The 24,603-nt window shown below is 50.3% G+C and overlaps 1 protein-coding gene across 4 annotated transcripts in view; it reads left to right on the forward strand.

Moving 5' to 3' along the window:
- The first annotated feature begins 46 nt into the window (after positions 1-46).
- The window catches only part of LOC148123226 (unconventional myosin-IXb-like), an 89,942-nt gene continuing 65,385 nt past the window's right edge, over positions 47-24,603 (forward strand). For all 4 annotated transcript variants that reach the window (XM_087903303.1, XM_087903304.1, XM_087903306.1 and 1 more), the window contains exons 1-2: positions 47-169; positions 18,954-19,848. In XM_087903303.1, the coding sequence (XP_087759429.1) occupies positions 19,375-19,848 (474 nt within the window). In that variant the 5' untranslated portion in view covers positions 47-169; positions 18,954-19,374. The remainder of the gene's footprint in view (positions 170-18,953; positions 19,849-24,603) is intronic.

The following is a 24,603-nucleotide window of genomic DNA, read 5'->3' on the forward strand; positions in this document are numbered from 1 at the left end:
CTGGAGCCCCGCCCTCTCGACCCATCCGGAACCCGGAAGTGGGAGCGCGCGGGGGAGCACGGCGGGCGAGGCGCGATGGGGCTGGGCGGCCTGTAGCAGCGGGCGGGCTGGCGGGCGTCCGGGCGGGTAGCAGGCCGGGGACCGGCGGCGCGCGGCTGCCGAGGTTCAGGTGAGTTCTCGCAGCGGTTCTCCTGAGCGGAGACCCGAACTGGGTTTGGTGCTGATGTCCCGAGGCGCGAGGCTGGGGGTCGCGGGGAGACTGACCCGGATGAGGCTGGCGGGCTTACGGGGCTCGACGGCGCTTTTGAGCGGCGGCTGCGGAGAGGACGTGGCTGAGATGACAACTGAGGGAGGGGGTTCTCAGGAAATCGAGGAGGCCAGGATGGCGGAGCTGAGGGCCCGAGATGGGGAAAGGCGTCTGCTAGCACGGTCCTTGCTCTCGGGTGTCGCCGAGGTGTGCCTGTGTCCGCTCAGAGAACGGGACAAGGTCTGTGGCAGCCGCTATTGGGAGTGGAGCGTGCAAAAGATGGGCCTGGAAAGCCATGCAAGAACAGCTCCCCAGAAAGCCTGAGGTGGGGGGAGGAGGAGGAAAGGGCTCCAGCCGTCCGGGAGAAGACGGGGTGCAGCCTCTAGAGGCTCGCCCCCGCCTTCCCCTTCTTGATTCATCTTCTTCCTGACTTCACACCCCAACAGCTGGGTGATCCGCAGGGGCGAGTCCCAGCGCCCTCTGGGTCTGTCTGTCTCTGCCTTGGAACGCGCATCGATTTCTGCTCAAGAAAGGACTAGTCGGGTTCTAGGGGAGCTAAGGAGAAGTGCTAACACTCCGAACAGCCGGCTGGCCTTTCAGAAGGAAGGGAGCCACCCTCTCAAGAGAGTTGCATCCTTGGACTTACATGGGTAAAACCCGATGTACAGGAAATGTGGCCTCCCACCCCCACCCCCGCCCCCCGCAGTGGTTGTGAGCTCAGCTCCAGGGAAGCACAGCTGCCAGCAAGCCCTCCGTTCTTTTTCTGGGGTCTCCTAGCCCCAGGGCTTCTGAGGGGAGGCCTAGCTGCCTCTTTGGCTCGGATGCAGCCCCTTCACGTTACAGCTTCTTCCTTCCCTGAGTATTGTCTGATCTTAGACTCCAGAATCTTAAGGTGTCCAGGAATGACTGGAGGTGACATGGACAACTGAAAAGTTGTCAAAGGCCCATCTGTTCCTACAGGGGCCTGGAACTTCCTAGTTTTGGATGGCATGACTTTCTTCTTTCCCCTCCCCCATTGCTAGAATTCCCTATCTGATGTGTGCTCACAGAAGAAAGCCAGGTTTAGAGTTTCATTTGGTACACAAATCTGAATATAAAGAAAGTCTCAGAGACATGACTGCCCTGTTCACTTCTGGAATGTTCTATAAGAAAGCTCTCATCTTAGCCTGCCCTAGGGCACACTGCTCAGTCATGCCTCTTGCAGTGTCAAAGACTGCCTTGGGTCTGGAGACCCCAGGGAGGCCTGAATCTTCCTATGCCAAGGCCATATGGTTTCACCGTGCACTCAGAGCATGTGACTCCGTGGGGGTCTCCTGGAAGAAGTGCCCTGTGTCTGGTTTCCCCCTCTGCAAAGTAACTGGATTGGTTTGTGTTAGCGTATTTCAAGAGCTGACCCCACTTACTAACTTTCATGTTTCTGGTACATATCCTTGGTTTTACGCAGTCCCGACTTTTCTCTGTCTCCTGCATTGCAATCCTGGCATGGAATTTAGAGCCTTACACATGCATGCTAGGTAAGTGTTCCACCATGGAGCCACACCCCTAGCCAGGTATCCAGTATACTTCTTGCACAAAGCTCAAAGCTGTAGCTTTGACCTCCTGGTTGGGTAAAACCCTCTCTCAAGTCCAGCTGGTGACCGTGTGGGTCAGTTGGGGACTCAGGACTCCTGGCTTGACACCCTTTCTGACAAGACCATGAAACAGTGGCTTCTCTTCCCTCATCTCTGGAGTGGCATATGCTGGATGGTCCAAATTCTAACAGAGCAAGAGATGGTCTGTGCCAAGTGTTTGGCTGCCTCCTGAGAGCAGAGCTGAGACCTCCTTGTGCCTCAGAGGGACAACTACTGTCCCTTTTCATAGAAAAAAATGATATTCCCATCAGGGAGGTGTGCACAGTGACAGGTGGCATGGGTTATCAAAGGGGCAGAATTGTGACTTGGAGATCGAGGTTTAGGATGAGGGGAGTTCATTATATATCCTCCATAGAGGTGGAAGATGCCAGCCAAACCTGGAAAGTCATGTTAGTGATGAACCACAATGACAGGAGCAGAGACCCAATCGTGATGGGGTCTCTGCTCTTTGGCACATTTGCTGGCCCCTGCTTTTGTTTGTCTCGGCTGTCTTTTCCATTCAGCCAGCAAGGGAGAGTCTTTGTTCCCTCAAAATAGTGCTAGCTCTGGAGATGGATCCCTAGACTCTCTAGAACTAGGAAGCATGGCTGACAGGCCAGGTTCATGCTCCAGCTCTCGGCACATTCAAGGCCCAGGCACCTCCAGCACCACAAGAGAACAAAAAGCCAACCAGGTCTTGATCCTCAACCCTTTACCATAGCCCCTTAATTCAAATGTGGCTGTCAAACTGTTAGGATATTTGGTGTGGGGTCATTCTTTGGCCGCAGCGCCACCTTGTAGCATCCCTGGCTCACATTGCCATGAGGATGGTGACCAGAGATGATGACAGGTTGTGTCATGTGGAGTGAGCCACATGGAATAGATCAAGGTGAGAATAGATGCTGTGTGTGTGAAATTGTGGCTACAGCCCCTCCCGGCCTCAATGCTTCTCCCTGGCATTTGCAGGAGTTGGGGGTGAGATGGGGAGACCTTGGATGCTAATTCTGCTAGCTGCTGCGAGGGAGGAGGGATCACCCTGGAGGGACCAAGGCAGGTGGGCCCCATAAGGCAGCCTGACAGGCACAGCAGGGCCATTGTCTCTCTTGTCATTGTATCACCACTGACCTGAGTTTCTGGAGACTCTATCCCTATCTGGGAATAAACTGTCACTTTTCTTGCAAGATTAGCTATACCAGACTCCATTATCAAAGGTTGTCTGATCGCTGTGCCTCTGATAAACAGCTTTATCTCCACCACGGTTCCAGGCCCCCAAGGTACTCATCCTTTCCCACACTGTTGAGGTTCTTTTGGGGTTTGTGTCTTATTTCCTTGCTGCCCCCTCTCTTTCTGCCGGTTTCTTTTGACTCCCCTCCCCAATGACCGTGACATAACTGCTTACTTCAGTGGGGGAAGGTCGTCCACTCTGGAGGTCATCCAGCTAATGACCCTCTCTCAGATGTGCACCCCTCCCCATGTTCCTCCTGCCAGGCCTTTGTGTCTTTGAGGTCCCAAACCCAGCTGTGCCAGGCAGCCTCTGCCTGACCCACCATTCAGCCAGACCCAGGCGTGGCCTCCTCACAGAGCAAGACAGGCTCTTTTTTTCTGCCCTTGTGGTTCTCGGAAGGACAGAACAAAGGGCCTTGTCTCTGTACTGCTATCCACTTTGGCTAGGAAAAGCTTCCACTATTAGGCACGTTGGAAAAATGCAGCCGATGAGCTAGGGATCTGCTCATTTCCTAATCGGGGATCCCTGAGAAGTGATTCAGGGGTTCAGCCTGGAGGATTGTGCGGTGATGAATAAGCTGGCAGAGTTGACTCATTATGTAGATCCCGGCTCTGCAGGGTGTCATATGCACATGTGTGTACATGTGAGATGGAGTCAAGCTAGAGCTAATTCTGGTAGTCTTGTGTCTGCCACAGACTAGATGGACAACCCACAAGCCATCATGGGGTTCTGAAGGCCAGGAGTCCAAGACCATCTACAGGCATGGCCGCCTCCTCTGGGGTTCATGGTAATCTACCTCAGGCTCATGGGTGGCCCCATCTTTCTTTGAGCTTGTCCCTGTGTCTTAACTAAGAGGACACTAACCACACAGATGAAAGTCCATGTTGGCGATCTCGCTTCATTTTAATCATCATTGTAAAGAACCTTGTTTCCTGATGGAGTTGTCTTTAACGTGCAGGGGTGAGAATCTTAGAGTGGCCTCACGTGCAATTCCAGCAAATATGCTGAGACAGGAAGATCCTGAGTTGAGACCAACCTGGGCTGTACAGCTATAGTTTCAATGAACAAAAAGTAAAAGTAAGCATCCTGGGCTTTAAGAATTGAGCTCATGAGCAAAGGATGAGAGCGTCTTGGCCCTTAATGCTGGACCAGTGACAAACTTGGTTTTCAGCCAGTAGAGGGCTTTGGGGAGACAGAGCATCCCCCCACACTGTGTTCATCCAGTTCTTTCTCTGTCGAATAAACAAACACTTTAAGGAATGAGTAAGTTGGTTGACCACGTCAACTCTGGAAAGCTCCTGGTGAGGGAGTTTTCTGGATTCTACCCTTCTATGTTCACAGTAAATCCAGAGAGGCTGGGATTCTATCTGGAAGGAACTGGTGATCTTTGGGGACTTTTGTGGAGAGGGATTGCCCAAATTGGCTTTGAATTCCCAATCCTCCTACCTCAGCCTCTCAAGTGCAGGATGACAGGTTTGTTTTTTTTTTTTTGCACCTTAAAATTTTTAATAGGATGACAGGTTTTGAACCACCACACCTAGCCTTTTGGTTTTTCAAGACAGGGTTTCTCTGCAGCTTTAGAACCTGTCCTGGAACTACTAGCTCTTGTAGACCAGGCTGGCCTCCAACTCACAGAGATCCGACTGCCTCTGCCTCCTGAGTGCTGGGATTAAAGGTGTATGCCACCACCATCTGGCCTACACCTCACTGGCTTTCGTTTGTGGTTTACAAGGGGCTGTGAATGCTGAGTAAGGGGTCAGGTGAAATTACAAACAGCATGAAGTGGGAGTGCTCCATGAATATCATTTCTGTGTCATGGAGAACAACATCCCAAAGCTACTCCATCATGGATCAGCTACTGTCTGAGACAATTGGTTTAAAGAAGCTTCTGGAAGGCTTTCAGAGTCTTTCAGTGAGAATGGAGGGTTGACTGGGAGCCAGGCTTGGAGTTAGCCCTTGGGGACAGTGAGGGGAACAGGAATTGTTTTGTCTGTGTAGTCAGGAGTTCATACCCTGGCAGGAGCTCTGAAGGTGTCCAGGGGCAGAAAGCTTCTTTCTAGAGCCATGGGGGAAGGCTGGAGAGATGGCTCAGTGGTTAAAATTGCTTGCTGCTCTTCCAGAGGACCAGAAATATGTTCCCAGCAAGCCACTGTGGGCAGCTCACAGTCACCTGTAACTCCAGCCCTAGATGACTGTGACGCTGTCTTCTGCTCTCTGCAAAAGCTGCAAACACAGTATAAGTCAACACAGACACATATAATTAAAAATAAATAAGCTCTTATGGAGTACTAGGGAGCCAGACCTTTGAGGTAATAATGCTGCTTTGTGACCAGCAAGGCCACAGCTGTGCATCAATAACAGGCCCCCAAACCGTGGGTTCTTCCTGTTACCTTCCCAGAGTCAGAGCCACCTTACTCTGTTCTTGAATGAGTGAAGCCAGTAAGGGGCTGAGAGATGACATTGGGGCCTCCCCTCTCTTTCCTTAGGTCACTGGAACTTCCCCCAGGCCCTCATTTCCTATTTCCTGGTGAGGATGCTGGGGTCCCTGGACTTGGCTTGGGATGGTGACAGGATCTCATTGTCCACAGAAATGGAATTTATCAGGGTGGGCATGACTGTGGAAAGGAAATGTGAGCAGAAGCACCTGGTCCACTGGGGACTTGGTCTGATTTTCCTCATGGGCTTAGCAGGGAAAGAGAGAGGTTGGAGGTAGAGTGTCACTACAGGTGTGTGGACTCGGCCACCGAGGCAGGTGGTTATTTCTTGAGGTCACTGTGTTTACGCCCCTTTGCTGGATCTGTCATGAGTCTTGTGGCCATGGGGAGGAGCCAAGCTACCTTCTCCCGAATCCCTGAGACTCCAGGGCACCCCTGAACTGTGTGACAGTCACTCCGTGATGTTTGGGGATGGTGGTGCTTCTCTATAGCAGGCAGTGCTCTGCACTGTGGAACTTGAGCAGCAGTCTAGCCTTGGTCTGTGAGGATTCAGTGGCACCCATACTTCCTGTGGTGACATTGTTCCCTGAAGACAGTCAGCCCAGGGGCAGTTACTGATGTACATGAGAGACATGCTTTCCACACTACCTGTCCATGCTGGCCCTAGGGCCTGGGCTTCGTTTGGTGACATGAGTGACACCGAGTCCCCACGTGGATAGGTTTCCAGTGGGTTAGGTGCTGGGTCTCCTGGTTACATCCCTTCATTCCTTGTCACAGGTCACAGAGGTCCTGCTGGGTCGTGAAGGTAGAGTCCAGACTGCTGGCCTGGAACTTGCAGTCTTTAATCTCCTTTGTAATAATCTTCTGCCTCAGTTTCCCAAGTACTGGGATCACAGGCATGTATCATCCTGCCAAGCTGCCTTTTTTTTGTATTTGTAAATGTTGTAAAATCCAGAAATATCAAAAATCTAAAATGCTATGGTCCCAGGCATTTCCCACAGAGGATTCTTGACCTTTGGAAATATAGGAGACAGTATTTTTTGAGTGACTACTTCATTCCCTGCATGAGACACAGACTCACATAGCAGCCAGTGAGATGGAGAGTCTCATGGTATGACATCACTGGGGAGTTCCCACACATCAGAGCTGTTGGCTGGGGAAACCCACTCAAGAGCCTGACAGTAGGCCCTGATGATCCTACCACCCTCAAGGCCTTAGATGACCCCAACCACAGAACCTTAACTGGTCTTGCCTCCTAGACTGTAAGTCAACTACCCTTCAAACAAGTTGGGAGCACAGTCACTCTAAGGCAGGAGGGTTAGGAGCCTAAGGCCACTGTGGACTCCATGGGAAACCCAGTTTCAGTAATAAAATCAGTGGTGGGGGTGTTGAGTGATTTCCTGCCCTCCCAGGGGCCCTGCGACTGGAGTAAGACTTAGTTAGCTGTCTCACCAACTTTAAGCAGCAGGTAGGATGTTGGTGTCTTTCAGGTGTCTCTGCTTCTGGGACCTAGTCTTCAGTGGTCTGTGGAAATTCTAGAAAGGTCCACAGAGATGTCTGTTCTGTGCATGGGACCTGTCTGCTTCCCAGTGTGCTTTGCCTTTATTTTGCAGCCTGCGGGGCATGGGGAATGATCCCAAACCTACTTACTTATAGGGCCTGTGCCCTGCCTCCCACCTGCACCCAGAGCTTGCCTGCTTGTCATAGGTCTGACATCTGCCACTGTAAGCTCCCCTAACACCTGCAGAGACCACTGCATGCGATTCTGCTTTTTCCAGACTCATATCAGTTCCCACAATGTCCCTATCTGACACATGTGACTGTCTAAACTCCTTCCCACATTTGTAGGGCCTCAGGATCTGACCACCCCTTCTTTGACTCATCTCACGTCCGTACTGGACCTGTTTCCTAACTAGCCACAGCTGGCCTGTGCCCTCACTACCCTCACTTGGCACCTGCCCCCATGCTCTTTGTATGCCTGGCTCCCTCCAGCTATTTAGAGCTCTGGTTGCTTCTCTGCATTCCTGCCTCCCAATTCCAAACATCCACTATGACATGTGGGTTTGTGGGTCTCTCCACTCCTCAGATGTTTGAGACAAGTCGTTCTTTGCTGTGGTTGTCCTGACACTGGAGGATGCAGACCAATGTTGAGGCCCCTGCTCCATCTATACCATAGTAGTTTTCCACCCAAGTAGTTGCAGCTGAAACTGGTGCTGAGCTTATCAGTGATCAGGTATGCCAGGGTGTGTAGTGACTGGGAATGTGCCTTTGTTCTAGCTGCGTGTCATTCACCTGCCTCATGGCCACATTCTCAAGATAGTAACCCAATACCAGACCCTGGGGACACTGGAGTGGTGTTCATTGACTAGAAGAGGACACAAGCCTGTCATTCCAGCTTTGGGGAAAACGATATAGGAAGATTAATAGTTTAAGATCATCGGGGGCTACAGAAACTCTGCTTCAAAGAAGACAGGCAGACCAGGATGAGAGTTTAATTGTTGGAGAGCCTTCTTAGAGTACACAAAGCCCCAAGCTACATATCAGCATCATGTAAACATGCCTTGACATCCGGACAGGAAGGAAGATCATGGTTAGTGGGAGGCCAGCCAGATTACACAAGACCTTGTTGAGAGAGAAAGACAGACACTGGCTTTTCAGGACATAGGCAGGTAGACCTCAGGCAGGGAGAATGCCTTGAGAAATGGGTGACAGAGTGGGTGGCAGATGGTATTTAAAGTGGCCCATGGTACCTGATCCTCAGATGTCAAGAGTGGCCTCAGAAAGGAAAACTGGCATGTTCTGAGTTCTGTTGTGGAGTTAGGGGAGACTCCACAGGGCCTTCGCACCATGTTCAAGCTGGGGAGAGACAGAAGGCCGCAGCCACCCCAGAACCATTGCATGTAGAACACTCATGTCTCCTCTTGGGCACATAGATATGGATGCCATAAGTAGCCACAAGCCAGGTGGCTTAAAAGAGCAGGGGTGAAATTTTTGGGTTCTGGAGGCCCAAAGTCCCAAATCCAGGAGACTGCCTTCTTTAGAGGCTCCAGCTGGAGGCTCCTTCCTGCCCCCTCCAGGATCTTGGGCTTGGGTGGCCTATGGCTGAGATCACATCCCAGCAGTCTCCATCTCTGCCTCCCTCTGAATTTGTATATTCTTTTTTTATGTCCTTATTTGAGACAGGGTCTTGATGAGTAGCCCTGCTGGTGTGAACTTCTAAACCCCTTGCCTCAGCCTCTCCTGTCAGCCTTGGGGCTCTAGCTCTATGGTAGTAGAGTGTTTACCTGGTGTGTGCAAGGTGATGGATTCCATTCCCAGTGCTGAAAAGAAAAGAAAAACAAAACAAAACAAAACCCCAAAACTTGAGTGTATTCACAGCATTCAGGGGAGACTCCCAGATCACTCAAGTGCCGTGTGTCCATGTCAGCCCTGTGTCTTCTGAGAGTGCCAGACATTGCTTTTAGGGATTGTTCTATCTTCCTATATCTTCTCAATTCTTGTTCTGTCAACATTCCCTTCCTAAGTAGCTTCATACTCTAAGGTTCCCAGTGAGCAGTCCAGACAACTTCCAGCCTGGCCAATGGTGTCCTCCATGCTGGCTCACTGAGAGCTCTAGGTAGAAGTTGCAGACCTCTGCTTTGCCCCCGTGGCCCTTGGGCATCCCGAAATGTGGCCCTTCAGCAATGTCTGGGCTAATAGCCACCTATAGTTCTTCTGATATTCCATGCTGAACTTTGGCTGGAGTCCAATCAATTCATGGTTCATTTCTAGGGCCACCTACACTATTTTTTTTCTTTATTCTTTGTAGTGTTGGGAATGGAAACGAGGGCCTTCTGCATAGTAGGCAAGTGTTGTAGCATTAAGCCAGGCCTGCAGCTCTTCGCTGGGGTAATCTAGTCAGAAGTTCCACCAGTGAACCCTACCTGCCCCTAGCCCTTCACTTAGAGGTTCTAGGCAGGGACTCCACCCATGAATCATGCCCCAACCCATCTCCACTTGGGGGAGGAGTGAGTTCTCTCTTGTGAGATCCTATTTCCTATCACTGGACCATCTCTCATATAAACTGAGCTGTGAGGTGTTCTCTCTCTCTCTCTTTTTTTTTTTTTTTTTTTGAGGCAGGGTTTCTCTATGTAGCTTTGGAGCCTGTCCTAGACCTCACTCTTGTAGACCATACTGGCCTAAAAGTAACAGATATCCACCTGCTTCTGCCTCCCGAGTGCTGGGATTAAAGGCGAACGCCACCACCACTGCCTGGCATGAGGTGCTTTCTTAACTCCCTACCTCTCCTGTGCATAGTATTGTCTTCTATCTGGGGCTGGGACCAACACTGGAACAGGGCTGTTCTGTGGCTCCTCGGCTCTAATCTCTGCAACTGTCAGATCAGCTGGTTTCAGCCATTCATCAGCACATTTCGGATCCTTCCAAATAGTAATTAAGTAAAGGGTGTGGTGGTGCATGTCTGTGATCCTAGCCCTCTAGAGTATGGTTGTGCATGTCTGTGATCCTAGCCCTCTGGAACATGGTTGTGCATGCCTGTGGTCCTAGGCCTCTAGAGGTTGAGGAAGGAGAATGGGCTGTTCCAGGCCAGCCCGGTCTACATAGCTAGACCCTGGTTTTTATTGGGAGGGGGGCAATGGGCTACACACACACTCGTACACACATACAAATACAAAAGGAAACTAAGGGCCACAGGGAACAGAGAGGGACCGTGGGTAGTGGATCCCCCACTGCTCAGCCCATCCTGCCCTAACGCCAGCCTTCTTCTTTTAGCTGGGGAATGATTTCACCCACTAAACGTGGCTTCAAATTATGACCTTCTATAAACGAGTCGGCTGCCCTTCTCTTTGTGGGGCCCCATTCTGCCTCCTCTAGTGAATTCCAAAGTGGCTGCCAGAATGTGGCTCTGAGCCTGGCTTTTCACGAAGGAGACTTGGCATGTGTGGAGCCTGAAGAGTGGCTGCCTGTGTTCAGCTGAATCCCAACACTAGGGCCTCATGTTGTCCTTGCATGGGCCAAGAGTTGGTGTCTTCTTTGAGTCTGGATTGCTGATAAAAGCTTGGTGTGCACATGGAAGTGTGTGTGTGTGTGTGTGTGTGTGTGTGTGTGTGTGTGTGTTGAATTCATGTGCTGCATGTGTGCAAGTGTTCATTCACGTAGAGCCCAGAGCAGGCCGTCTCTCTCCTCTGTCCTTTGAGACAGGACGTGCTGCTGTTGGGTGAGGCTGGCTGATCATTGCGCTCTCAGGTTCTTCCTATGTCTATACCACCCTCGGATGCTGGGTCACCACATGCAGCTAGGCTTGGATTTGTTTGTTTGTTTGTTTTGTTTTGTTTTAGACAGGGTCTTAATGTGTAGCTCTGACTGACCTGAAACTTACTACCTAGACCAGGCTGGCCTCCTCTGCCTGCCTCTCCCTCCAGTGTGCTGGGATTAAAGGTGTTACCTGGCTTTTCACATGGGCTTAGGGATTCAAACTTTAGTCTTCATTGTTGGGTAGTTAATGTCCTAGTGGTCAAGCCCTCTTGTTGTCTTTCAGGTTTTAGGAGGCATGCTCAGGCCAGGTGTGGTCACTCATCTGTCCTCGGCACACTGGGGAGGCTCTGGACCAGTCGTGGCTGCAGATTGAGACTTTGTCTTAGTTCATGGGAACATTCCAACTTGTATGCTGCTAGCTATGATGTTAACAGAGACACAGTGTGACACAAACACATGTGAGCATGCGTGTGCACACATGTGAACATTATCTCCTTTGAGGGCCATTCCACATCCCCTAAAGGGAATTCTTTACCATAGATATTCTCTTCCCAGCCCAGCACAGGCACTAATGTCATTGATGTGCCATCCTCTGTGGAATGGTCTACCTGGGAGTTTTTCATTGATGACTCATGTACCACATGCCTCTCTAGGCTGGCTGCCTGCCCTTAGCATTGTGGCTATTTTTATTTTATTTTATTTTGGGGAAGGGCAAACTCACTATGCACTTCAGACTGACCTCAAAGTGGAGGCAGTCCTCCTGCCTCAGCCTCCCTAGTGCTGGGATCGCATTGTGAGCTAGAAAGTTTGACTGCAGCATGGTGTTTTTGAGGTTTTTCCACACTATTGCATGGACCTGAACTTTATTCCATTTTGTTGCTGAGTAGTATTCTGTTGGGTGGGAGGTCCACATTCTACTAGCCAGTTTTGTTTCTGATGACTTCCCTTGAATGATCTACCAGGTTGATTTGATCTGGACAAAAGGATTGTTGTGTGTGTGACTGAATGTGTGTACTCACATACATGTTAGCAACTTGTATGGTACTTGTATGTAGATGCCAGATGGTGATGTCAGATGTTTTCCTCAGTTGTGCTTCACTTTAGTTTTCGAGGCTGGGTCTTTGATGGAGCCAGAAGCTCCTCAGTTGGCTAGCCAGACTGGCCCGTGAGCCTGGAGTCTGCTTGTCTGTGCTTCCAACACTAAGTTATGCATCTAGTACTTGGCTTTGCCTTTTTGTTTGGTTTTTTTCAAGACAGGGTTTCTCTGTGTAGCCCTGGCTATCCTGGAACTTACTCAGGCTGGCCTCAAACTCAGAGATCCATCTGCTTCTGTCTCCTGAGTGCAGGGATTCCAGGCATGTGCCACCACTGCCTAGCCCATCCTTGACTTTTTATGGGGGTTTTGGGGTGAGGACTTGCTTTGTGCATGACACATGTTCACTGCGCCATCTCCCCAACCCTAAGGGGATTGTTTTTCTACTAATGTTTGAGAAACTGCTTCTGATGGATTTTTTTTCCCCTGCTTACTTGTTGCGGGGGGGACACGTAATGAGGTGGTTGGTACTCGAGGAGGTCAAGCAAATTAGCTTTTCAGTATTTAAGAACTGACAGGCTGGCATGGTGGCACCTGTCTCTGATTCCAGCAGTCCAGAGGCTGAGGCAGACAGTAGAATTCCAGGCCATCCTGCACTGCACAGTAAACCACTTATGGTTTTTTTGTTGTTGTTTGTTTGTTTTTAAAAAACAGCAACAACAAAAAACACTTTAACAAGAGAAAATACCAGGCGTGGTGCTCACACTTGTAGTACTGAGGCAGTAGCATTTCCTTTGAGTTTAAGGCCACAGACTGTGACTCTTGAAATAAATTAATAATAAAGCAAGACAGAATATAGTTTCTCAGGACCTACTGTCCAAGCCTGCCCTGCAACCAAGCTGTTTTCACAGGGAACACATGGTTCCTTGTGTATATCCTTTCTAGACACACCCGGGGATTCTCAGGGTATGGGTTTCACATCCACTTAAGACAGGATGTTGGGCCACAGCCTGATGAGCTTCCTGGTCCCAGACTCTGAACACTGCATGAGGTAGGTGTACTGGAAGTCACAGAAAACCAAGTCTTCTTGAGAAAGATGTCATGAAGCTATAATTATTGAAACTGTGACTCAGCAGTAAAGCTCCTGTCTAGAATATTCTGTGAGGGGCTGGGGGCATGGCTCAGAGGTGGAGGCCCTGCCTAGAATCCCTCATAAGGGACTGGGAACATGACTTGGGGTGGAGCCCTTGCCCCCTAGATTTCCCCAATGGAGACCTGGATCTCTTTCTCTCTGTCTGTCTGTCTGTCTTTTTTGTTTTTCTGAGACTGAGTTTCTCTGTCCTGGAACTCGCTCTGTAGACCAGGTTGGTCTTGAACTCATAGAGATCCACCTGCCTTTGCCTCCTGAGTTCTTGAATGAAAGGCATGTGCCACAACTGACTGACTAGATGTCTTTCTTAATGTGTCTTTGTGCCTCTATCTATCTCTGTGTATAGGTTTTGTTTATTTTTTTGAGCCAGACTCTCACTGGTTTTGAAATCCTAGACTCAAGCAATCCCCCTACTTGCACCTGTGGTCTGCTGGACTCTGGTTTGAAGGTGGGCATGGTGCTCCCTTCAAGCAGAATTCTTCCTCTTTGCATCAGTATGTACCTGGGGAGGGTGACAAGTTGCCAGGGGCTCCCTAGGCCAATCCCATGGCAGGGCTTTCCCAGGAAGCAGGCAGTCCAACATGGAAAGAGGTGCTATCAAAGGTACAGTCTCCTTACCTGTTGTTAGCTGACTTCCATCCCCTCTGCCCACAGTCTGGCAGGGCAGCAGGCATCTTGGGCAAGAAGCCATATCAGCTTTCTTCCGGTTTGAGATGGGGCTTTGCTGAGCAGGTCCTGTTCGCTTTCCCACGAGCCTTACTCATCCTTGCCTCTGAGAGGGCAGTTTCTGAAGCAAGGGCCTGAGCTGGGCATAGATGGCCCAGCCTACATCTACAGCATGGGCAGAGGGACTCAGTCAAGGGGCTTTGGGCAGGACAAGTGGCAGTGCTCCAGGGACTAGCCACACCCCATCAGCAGGCCCTGCTGGCTTCTCTCATGGGAGATGGTCCCTGTTAGGGATCGTGGGTAGGCACCAGTGTAACCTCTAGTCATCTGTATCTAGGAAGCTAGGAAGTCTGGTGACAGTCCAAAGTTGGCTTGTACCCAGGGTCACCTCCCAGAACACATGTGCTAGGAGGGGTGGCAGTCTCTGAGCCTGGCTATGGGCATATTTTTGTGGTGTTGGACATGGACCCATGAGTGAATACATCCAGGCTCGTATGTGCAAAAGTGTGGGGGCTTGGGTGCACAGGGCATGTGTTTTATGTGTGTACTCATGCCTGTGTTGTGCGGATGAGCTTGTGGGCATGTGGACACCCCTATTGGTACTAGTGGGGCCATAAGAAGTGTGCAGTCAAGTGTCATTTGACAGATTTTTTTTCAAATGCAACATCATTAGCCTTTTCTGTCACTTTTTTAAACATCACACAGCAGACTGACCCAGCTGCACCACCATTAGGTGATGTTATATACAGGACCCTGTGGTATCCACAGGGCACCTTTAACTGAAAGTCCCCACGCAGTGAAGGACTGTTGGCATGTGAGTGCTTGTGACTTGATTAAGGTATAGAATTGCACTTTGAGTCCCTGTGCTTCTCACCTAGACTGCTCTTGCCTTCCGGGCATCACCTGGAACATTCTATGATTGACTCTTAGAGTGACCTGAACTGCCAGGTGAGCGTGGCTTCAGGCCCCACCCTAGAGCCCCTGCTGCACTAACAGCCTCCTACCCCTGCTCTTGCTGAGTGAAACAGGGTCTCTAGCTGAATCCCAGGCTGGCCTCGAACTCAGAATCCTCATGCCTCGACCTCGAAAGTGCTGGGATGACATGTGTGCATTAGCAAGCCTGTCTTTTTATTCTGTGGGTTTTTGTTTTCCATTTTATTGGTTGTGTGTGTTGGCGTGTTGTGGCAGTCACAGGACAGCTTGTGGGTCTTGTGGGAGTAGGTTTTCTGCCTCAGCCAAGGGTAGATCCTGGGGATTCAGTCAGGTTGTCAGGTTTGGTGTCAAGCACCTTTATCTGGAGAGCCAGGGCCTTTTTCAGACTCACATCACCTAATTTCCCAGATAGTCTACCAAGGTGTGATTGCCTCACAGGAAGTCATGTGTGGCATTTGTATGATCGTGGCATGAGCCTAATGCTGTGACCAAGGTCAGAGATGCATGGGGTCTCCTCACTGTCCTTATCGCTCCACTACACCCCGAGACAGCCTCTAAGCTAAGGTTTAGAGAATGTTGTGGATGTGGAGTGCACGGCCTGAGTGCTTCCATCTTATTGAAGTGAAGCCATATAAAATTTACCACTTGAAAGTGGACAGCTCTTCGGAGGGTAGTGGTTCATTGTTGTGCAATCTTCACAGCTGCTCATTCAGGAACCTGTCCATTGCCATGGAAGACACAGCACTCTGGCCCCTGGCAGCTTATGCTTTCCTTCCTGCCTTTCTGATTGGCTTGTTCTTGACATTTCTTGTCAGTGGGATCACACACTGGATATCAGTGTTGTTGTCTATTTCTTTGTTTATCATACTTACTAGGCTGTCCTTAAGCTTCTTACATTATCAAGATTGTCCTTGATCCTCCTCCTTCCACTGCCCCAGTGTTGGGATGGCAGGTACGACTGCCTTCAGGTTACACTTTAGAGGATGGAACCCAAGACTTTTACATACATGTTAGGTTGTTGCTCTGCCAGCTGACTAATGCCCCATCATGTTTCCTGGATTCACCCATGTTGTGTTCTGTTCCAGTGGAGCCTTCCTTTTCATGGCTGAGTGGTATTCCCCATTTTACTTATCCTTCATCCATTGTTGAGCATTTGATGTGTTTCTGCCTTGTAATGCGAGCCACTCTGTGCATTTGTGTGCTGGGATTTGAGTTTCTTTGTTGAGTGCTTTTGGGTCTAGAACCAAGAGCAAATTGTCAAGTCTGTGTGTACTCTTGGCAGTGTTTTCACACTGCAGTGGCTCCGTCTGAGGAAGTGACAGAGGATGTGTGCTGTGCTGCAGTTGTTCCTCCTCTGGCTGTGGATGCTGCAGTGCTGATTAGTTCAGAGCTCTTGGGACCACACTGCTGCAGCATTCACCTGCCTCCACTTTATTTCTCCAGAGAGATTTACAGGGGGGGGGGGGGTGAAGAGGTGGGAATGCCTGGGATCTGCTTAACATTTAAACAGACCTCCAGGGGCCCATGAAATGGCTCAGCAGGTAAACAAAAGTACTTACTGCTAAACCTGATGACCTGAATTTAATCCTTAGAAGCCACATGGTAGAGGAATGGTGGTCCTCTGATCCCCCCCACATGTGCCCATGGCACAGGTGCATACACAGAATAAGAAAGGGTGCACAACTTTGACCCCAGTCCACAGCAGGGAGAGCAGCAGCAGTCACCGGCAGAGGAAGGCCTGTAAATTGAGCCAGCCTGGTCTACATAGCAGGTTCCAGGGCACCCAGGTCTCATAGTGAGACCCTGTCTGAAAAGACAAGCTAAAAACAGAGCAACAGCAAAAGTGTATGGCCTGTAGTCAGCCAATAATACAGTATGTCATGTGCTTCTGTGTGTGTGTGTGAGAGAGAGAGAGAGAGAGAGAGAGAGAGAGAGAGAGAGCGAGAGAGAGCGAGAGAGAGCATGCACACGTGTAAGTCCATGTGTGTGCGCGTGTTTTCACTTGTGTGTCCTCTCCCCATGGTGCACAATCAGAGGTCAGAGGCCTTTTGGGAAGTCAGTTTTTTCTCCTTTCCTTTTTTTTTGAGACAGGATCTTGTGTAGCCCAGGCTTGCTTTCAACTTACTATATATCTGGGCCTGACTTTGAATTCATTCTCCAACCTCTCTCTGCCTTACAGATGCCATGGCAACAAGCGTGTGCCACCCCAACCAACCTCTGCCTTGTTTCTGAGTACTGTCTTCCATTTCTGCAGCACTGATACTGTGTACCCCAGGCTAGCTGGCCCTTGAGCTTCTTTGTGGCTCCTGCCTCACTGTGGGACTCTGAACTACATGCATGCACCAACATATTTGGTTCTCTGTGGGTTCCAGGGTCCAACCCAGTTGTCAGGTGTTAGCAGGCATGCCTACCCTCAGGGTCATCAGCTGTCTGTCCTGAAGACAGCAAACCATGTCTAGGTGTCTTTATTTTTTTGACCTTTCTTTTATTTGGTGTGTGTGGATATTTTGCCTGCATATATGTCTGTGTACCACATGCTTAGTGTCCAAGCAGGCCACAAGAGGGTGCTGGATCCCTTGGACCTGGGGTTGGAGGTGGTTGTGAACCACCATGTAGTGCTAGGAACTGAACCTGGATCCTCTGGAAGGAAGAGCAGCCAGTGTTCTCAGCTGCTGAGCCAGCTCTGTGTCCTCCATTTCTAAATGTCCTAAATACCAAAGACAGTGTCAGGGTTGTATGTGAACTTGGAGTAATGATAAGAAGTGTCTACATGGGATTTGCATGTGTGAAGTTTTCTTCAGATGTTTGTGGATCTCTGTGTGGGGCTGGGTGTTTGAGGGTTTGTTTCCTGCTGTTTTGAAAGACTGGGTATTGAAGCCCTGTAGCTTGTGGTGCTGAGTCACACTTCTGCAAAGTCAGGGGCCAGGAAATGTCTGGAAGTGACTGAGGCAAATACCATAGCCTTGTTAGCGCTTGGTTTCTGGCCATACCCCCTCCCCCAGTCCTCTTCACTTTTTATTTTGAGACAGAATCAAGGTGAGTTGCCAGGGTGGCTTTTTGTTGTTGTTGTTAAGATAGGGTTTCTCTGTGTAGCTGTGGCTGTCCTGCAGCTCACTATGTAGACCAGGCTGGCCTTGAACTCACCCAGATTGACCTGCCCAGGCTGGCCTTTTATTCAAATCTTCCTGCCTCAGCTTCTTGATAGCTAGGGTGACAGGTATGTGCTGCCAACCAGGTGTACCTGTATCTATTGAACCAAATATTTTATTTTGGGGGCCTGAGGCTAGAACACAGGACCTCAAGACTACCAGGCACGTTTCCCATCACTGAGCTGTACCTTGACCTCAAATGATCCATATTCTACCAAAAGGTGGCTCCTTGGTATCGTGGGGAAAGACCTGAAGTGAAGCTTGTATCTCGTCTGCCTTGAGCATTTTCCATGGTGCTTCTGGGAACTGTTGCTGTCACCTTGTCATAGGGAGCTTCTTTCAGCCTTGTCCCTCCTCATGCTTCACGGCCTAGGATCCCAGTGCCAGTGTCACCCCTCGACTGCTTGTCTTTTAGGCTTGTGGTGCTGAGTCACACTTCTGCAAAGTCAGAGGCCATCAAACATCTGGAAGTGACTGCGAGGTAAATATCACAGCCTTGTCAGCCCTTGGTCTCTCTTGTGACCTTGCTTTTTTGGTGTAGCAAAAGTGGTCACATACACTATTTCTGCCTTGGAATAAAACTTTATTTATCAAAACAGGCAGTAAAGATTAACACAGCCCCCTTTTATCGGCTAGTCTCATGAACAAACTCCTCTTCATCCTTTGGAGCCCCCTTTCAGGTTGCTACTCCTTTTAAGGCTTCTCAGCTCCCTAAGAGAAATTCCTCCTGTGTTTGTTTCATTTATTGTTGGGGTTGCAGACCAGCTTCTCCTGCTGGCCTGAGTAAAGGTGTCATTGTCTTCAGTTGGTGCACATTGGTCTCATGCACTTGACCCATATTGCATTTGTGTTTTTTTCTGCAAGATACCAGACAGGCTATTACTCATTCCTTGTTCTTGCAGCCTACAGAAGTAAACGTATTTTGTTAAAACTAATATTTGCCAGGGTTAGGACTTGGCTGGGTGGATCCCCTGCCTAGCATCTCCCAGCGAGGGGCTGGGGTCATGTCTCAGGGGTGGAGCCCCTGCCTAGAATCACACACCCCACTTCTACCTTCTGTCCCTACCCTACCCGCAATAGGCTCTGGGTTCCATATTTGCCATGAAGAAAAGAAGGTAAATGGAAGCACTTGAGTCCTCACTCTCAAGACCAGCAGATTGTTTCTGGTCTGAGCCGCCTGGTGGGCTCTGTTGTAGGTCTGGCGCAGTTTGTGCCAGGGTGGTCACTGTGCTAATCTTCATCTTCCTTCCAGCTGCCAGGGGTGCGCACCTGCTAGTGAGGCATGCTGAGGCCAGGAGGCCGACAGGATGAGTGCACACGAGGCTGGCAGCTCAGGCCGTCGGCAGCAGGCCACCTACCACCTGCACATTTCCCCGCAGCTGTCCACCACTGGGAGCCAGACCTCTTGCCATGTGACCGCCACCAAGGACAGTACCACGACTGACGTCATCTGAGATGCGGTGTCCAGCTTGCACCTGGATGGCTCAAAGCACTATGTGGTGGTGGAGGTGAAGGAGTCAGGCGGGGAGGAGTGGGTGCTGAATGCCAGCGACTCACCCGTGCACCATGTACTGCTTTGACCTTGACGTGCCCAGGACGAGCACCCGCAGGAGGATGGCTACTACTTTGTGCTACAGGAGTGCAATGCCGATGGCAGCATTCAGTACGTGCACATGCAGCTGTTGGCGCAGCCCACAGCCACTTGGTGCTTGGTGGAGCATGGGCTGTTGCCACGGCCACAGGCCGACTTTGACGACCTGTGTAACCTGCCAGAACTGACTGAAGCCAACCTGCTTCAGAACCTGAAGCTGTGCTTCATGCAACACAAGATCTACACTTATGCGGGTAGCATCCTGGTGGCCATCAACCCCTTCAAGTTCCTGCCCATCTACAATCCCAAGAATGTCAAGATGTATGAGAACCAGCAGCTGGGCAAACTGGAGCCACATGTGTTTGCTCTGGCAGATGTGGCCTACTATGCCATGCTGTGCAAGCATGTAAACCAGTGCATCATCATCTCAGATGAGAGTGGCTCTGGCAAGACGCAGAGCACCAACTTTCTCATCCACTGCCTCACAGCACTCAGTCAGAAGGGCTATGCCAGTGGTGTCGAGAGGACCATCCTAGGTGCAGGGCCTGTGCTGGAGGTGAGGGGGGGGGGGGACACGAATAATGCGTTGGCTGCTGTCTCAGCTCTGTGTGAAGCTCAGGGTTTTCCCATCACTCACTGAGCTGTGCGAAGCTGGGTCTCCATCTCAGAGTGCACTTGATCTTGTATGGGGCTCACATTTCCACACCTAGCAGCACACACAGAGAAAGTGTGCACATGTTCTGGCTTTGGAAGGCAGACATTTGGGTGAGACATTGTGTGTATCTGGAGTGTCGGCCACTCCTAGTGGTCTAGGCTCTGGCATGACTGGGATGAAGTTAGAAGCTCAGGATGTGAGGGGAGCCATGAGCCGTGCATTTTGCCCAGAGGCACTTACAGAGGCTGCTCGTGATCTGCTTGCTTAGGGAGGCTGCATCCTCTGGCTCAGCCAGGCCTGACCTCAAGTTCAAGAGCAACCAGAACAGTAAAGGAGAATGGCAGGATTCGAATTTCCTTGGTGTTCTTCTGCCCTCTGGGTCCTAGACAAACAGGTTGAGCTCATGTTAAACATCAGAGGGCATTTCAGGAGCATCAGGGAGACGATGCCAGGCTGTACTGAGGGAAAACCATGCCAGACCCTGTACCTTATGCCTTCTGTCCGAGGTCCCCATTCACCAAATTCCATAGGAGCCATTGTGCAGGCAGACCTTCTGGGTATGGGCGCCATAAGGGATGAGTCAGTGAACTCAACTCTGGGCATTTTAGGATAAGATGTTCACATGTTTCGGACTATATACTACAGTTATGTGGCTAGGTCATGGGCTAGGGTCTGCAGCCCTGGAGTTGGAGTCCCAGGCCCTGCTCGTCTCTTTTTTTTAATGCTAAGCTTTCTTTCCTTTTCTTTTCTTTTCTTTCCTGTGTATGTGTCTGACTGTGTGTGTCTCTCTGTGTGTTGTGTGTGTGCGCATGTGTCTTTGTATGTGTGCATGTGGGGGGTGGGTAGGGTTGTTTGCATGTGTGTTGACATCTGGAAGAGGCATCAGATTCCCTGGAACTAAGCTATGGGCAGTTGTGAGCTGCCACATGGTGCTGAGAATTGGATCTGAGGCATCAGCAAGAGCAGCCAGTGCTCTTAACCTCTGAGCCATCTCTCCAGCCTTTCTTGCTCAATAGGCTTTTTGTTTTGAAAGTAATTTTATTAAATTATAAAAGTTTCCATTTCCGCCCCTCCTCCCACCTCCCTCTCACTCTCCCCACTCCCTCTCCATCCCTAAGAGCAGTCAGGGTTTCCTGCCCTGTGGGAAGTTCAAGTTCCTCCCCCCTTCCTCCAGGTCCAGGAAGGTGAGTGTCCAGACAGACTGGAACCGCAAAATCCAGTATATGCAGAGGAAACAAGTCCCAGTGTCATTGTCAATGGCTTTTCAGAAAGACTCCAGGCCAGCCACATTCAGAGAATCCGGCCACATTCAGAGAATCTGGTTGGATCGCATCCTCGTTCAGTCCCAGTCCAACTGGCCTTGGTAAACACTCATTAGACCCGTCCCCTTTTATCTGTGGGTGAATAGGCTTTTAAAAGTCAGTTAATTTTGTATGTATGTGAGTGTCTGTGAGGACAGTGCACATGTGGAGGTCAGAGGACAACCTTCTCAGGGTAGTTCTCCCTTTATGAATCCCAGGGATAGAACTCAGATCATCAGGCTTGGTATTAAGTGTCTCACTTACTGGCCAGTGGATTTTATTTTATTTTATTATTTTGAGACAAGATATTACTGTGTAGCCCTGGCTGTCCTAGAACTCACTGTATAAATCAGGCTGGCTTGAACTCACAGAGATAAATCTGCCTCTGTCTCCTAAGTGCTGGGATTAAAGGCCTATGCCGCCAGCACCTGACTGATTTGGTTTTTTGGTTTTTTCTTCAAAGCTGTGTCAGCAGGGAACACCAAGCAGGTAACAAACTTCTCAGAAGTTGCCTCTCACCTCCTGCCTTTGATTCATGGCTGTTGTGTTGTGCTCATTGTAACTGAAGTCAGTGCTGATGTATTGTCCCTAAGCCTGCAGCATACCTCAGGGTTGGGTCTTGATGCATGGGGACATGAGTGTGACATCTTTGGCTACTACCTTAGTGTGGTGCATTGTTCCACCACCATGGGAACCTGCTCTTCTTCCTAACCGCAACTTCACCTGGCAACCCCCACCCCACCGTCACCTGGCAACCCCCACCTTGCTAATCCATTTGTGCCTAATGTTTCTCTGCCTTTTCTGACTTAGGTGCTCGCTTTTTCCCCCTCACTAAGTAACAACTTACAACACTTTAAACAAAGATGGGTATTCAGAAGACGGATCAGGATGTTGCTGGTCAGGGAGGCTTGATGTGTTTGGGGCTGAACTGGGGAGTTGGATTGTAACAGGGAGGTGACAGGGTCATTGCAGACCCATGGGGGGCAGTATTGCTTCCTCAGGAGACCCTTACCACCCCACTTTGTACCTGTCTGGGTCCCCAAAGGTCTCATTGTGGACATCAGGGTCACCATGGAGGAGGAAGACCATGGTGTGTGCCATGTTTGGGGGTGGGTGTCTTACACAGAAGCAGGAAAAACCATGTGACTGGGATCTGAGGTCCTTGAGGGATGGATGGAGGAACAACCAGATACATATGGACCCATGGCAGGAAGCAGTCTAAGGGACCCCTAGGTTGCAGAGTTTCTGAAGGAGCCAGACAAGCATGTCACACATGCATCATGGTACAGAGAGCCCCACAAAGGTCACATTTATTCAAATCCAGTCCCCTCCCTGTTGTTCATGTTTGGGGTTCATGCCCCTGTTCACCATGTGTCCAGATGTCAGTCAGGCTCCTCTGGGAGCCACTGAGCATAGAACTGTTGGCAGGGGTGTCTAGGTGTCATAGAGCCTCCAGCCTGAGTATTGTGTTTGTGGTGCATCGAGCCACACGTCTTCTTCACCTGTGTGTGGATGTGACCGAGACCTGCAGACACATCACCTGCCACCAGAATGTTCTCTGTTGCTGAGGAGGAGACCTGGGTGTGGGATTTGGAGCTGAGTTTCTAGACTGACTTAGAAAGAGGGCTTGAAAATCAAAACCAGGAATTCCCCAGAAAAGGAGGGTTCATGCCTGACTGTCTTCAGGATCAGTAGGATCCTGCACCTCTCCCCACCCCACTTCCATCAGCTTTACTGTCATTCCACATGGTCTCATGTAGCCCAGACTGGCCTCATACTTGCAATATAGTTGAGGATCCTCCTGATCCCCCTGACTCCATCCCCTGAGAGCCAGGATAACAGGTGTGTGCCACAGGCCTGGTTTATGTGGCTTTAGGAATGGAAGCCCGTGTAAATGCTATGCATGCACTGTGCTCACTGAGCTGTAAGTACCCTACCAACTAAGCTCCAGGCAGTCAGCCAGCCAAGCCATATCCACAGCCCAGTGCAGGTTGTCTGGAGACAATGACATTCATCCCCTTCTAAAGGGTTTTGATTTCTTGGGCTTTAGTTTTTCATGGTTAACTGCAGTTTGAAAATACTGAGTAGAAAAATCCAGAAATAAGCAGTTTCAGGTTTCACCGTTGATGGCTTAGTGAGTATGCAGGACCGTCTCAGCTGAATGTCTGGTTTGGCACCACCCATGCTTATGGGCGCCCACTTGGAGTCTGGGATATATGGTTTCAATTATCAACTTGACACAGTCTGGGATCAGCTGTGAAGATGGTGTTGGTGAGGGACTGTCTGGATCAGGTAGGAACTGTCTGTCTTGATTCCCGTTGTGGAAAGAAACACCACTCTCGGCAGCAGCATCCCTTAGGCTTGGATCCTAGACGGTTGGAGTGAAGAAAGCTAGCTGAACACAGAGTGCTGCCTTTCTTGTGTGGGTGCTGGGCTCAGGTCCTCATGCTTGCATGGCTGTCACTTTACCTTAGGGCTGACTACCAAGTCCCACTTCCTTATGAATCTACCATCACCATGCTCCCAGCTCTGTACAGCGTTTCCAGCAGCCTCCTAGAAACACTCACTCTTGTCTTCATTCTGTCTGCCAAGGACCTGGGGACCACCAGGTCCAAAGACTGCACAAGGCCCAGGAGTCCCTTTCCCTCTTCGGCACCCCTGCATTTCCTTCCTGCACTGCCATAACACGAGCGGAACAGTAACATGAGCTTGTGGGCGCCTGGGATTGTGACCAATATCTGTAGTGTCTGATGTGCCCCTGGGAAATCTAAGACGTGCAAGTCACACAACCAGGGCTTGTAAAGCAGGGACACTAGGATGAGGCCACAGCTGGGGAGGAAGTGGTCACTGGGACATTGAGTTCCTGGCTCTGGTGCCTTCACCCAACAACTGAGGCAAACCAGCAGGCTGCCTACACCCAGCCCACCTCAAGGACATTGGAAGCTGGAGAACAGTGGAGACTTAGAAGAGCCAATGCATCTGCAGGAGGAGGGCGAGGGCAGACCAACAGCTAGCCTGCAGGAATGGTGTTGGGTGGATGAGAAGACACTGTTCCAACAGGTATGTGTCCTGGGACCATTCCTGGAAAGGTACATGGGAGCTGTAGGGTCAGAGTGGCCCTGAGCACCCCTTGCCAGGGGACAGCTGTGCACTTTGATTCTGCCCTGTGCCATGCAGTCTCCCAGCTTCTCCCCTGCATAGCCAATGAAGGAAGGGCCTTTGCTCCTTCAAAGCTATTTCAGACCTGGGGGAAGTTACATTTTTGGGAAGACCACATCTAAGAGTAGAGTGAAATTATGGGGTATAGTTTAAGCTCACAAAAAAGATCTCCTTGAGCTGGATACAGTAGGACACG

Source organism: Myodes glareolus, chromosome 1, assembly GCF_982192425.1.
Source record: "Myodes glareolus chromosome 1, mMyoGla1.1, whole genome shotgun sequence".
NCBI classification, from domain to species: Eukaryota; Metazoa; Chordata; class Mammalia; order Rodentia; family Cricetidae; genus Myodes; species Myodes glareolus.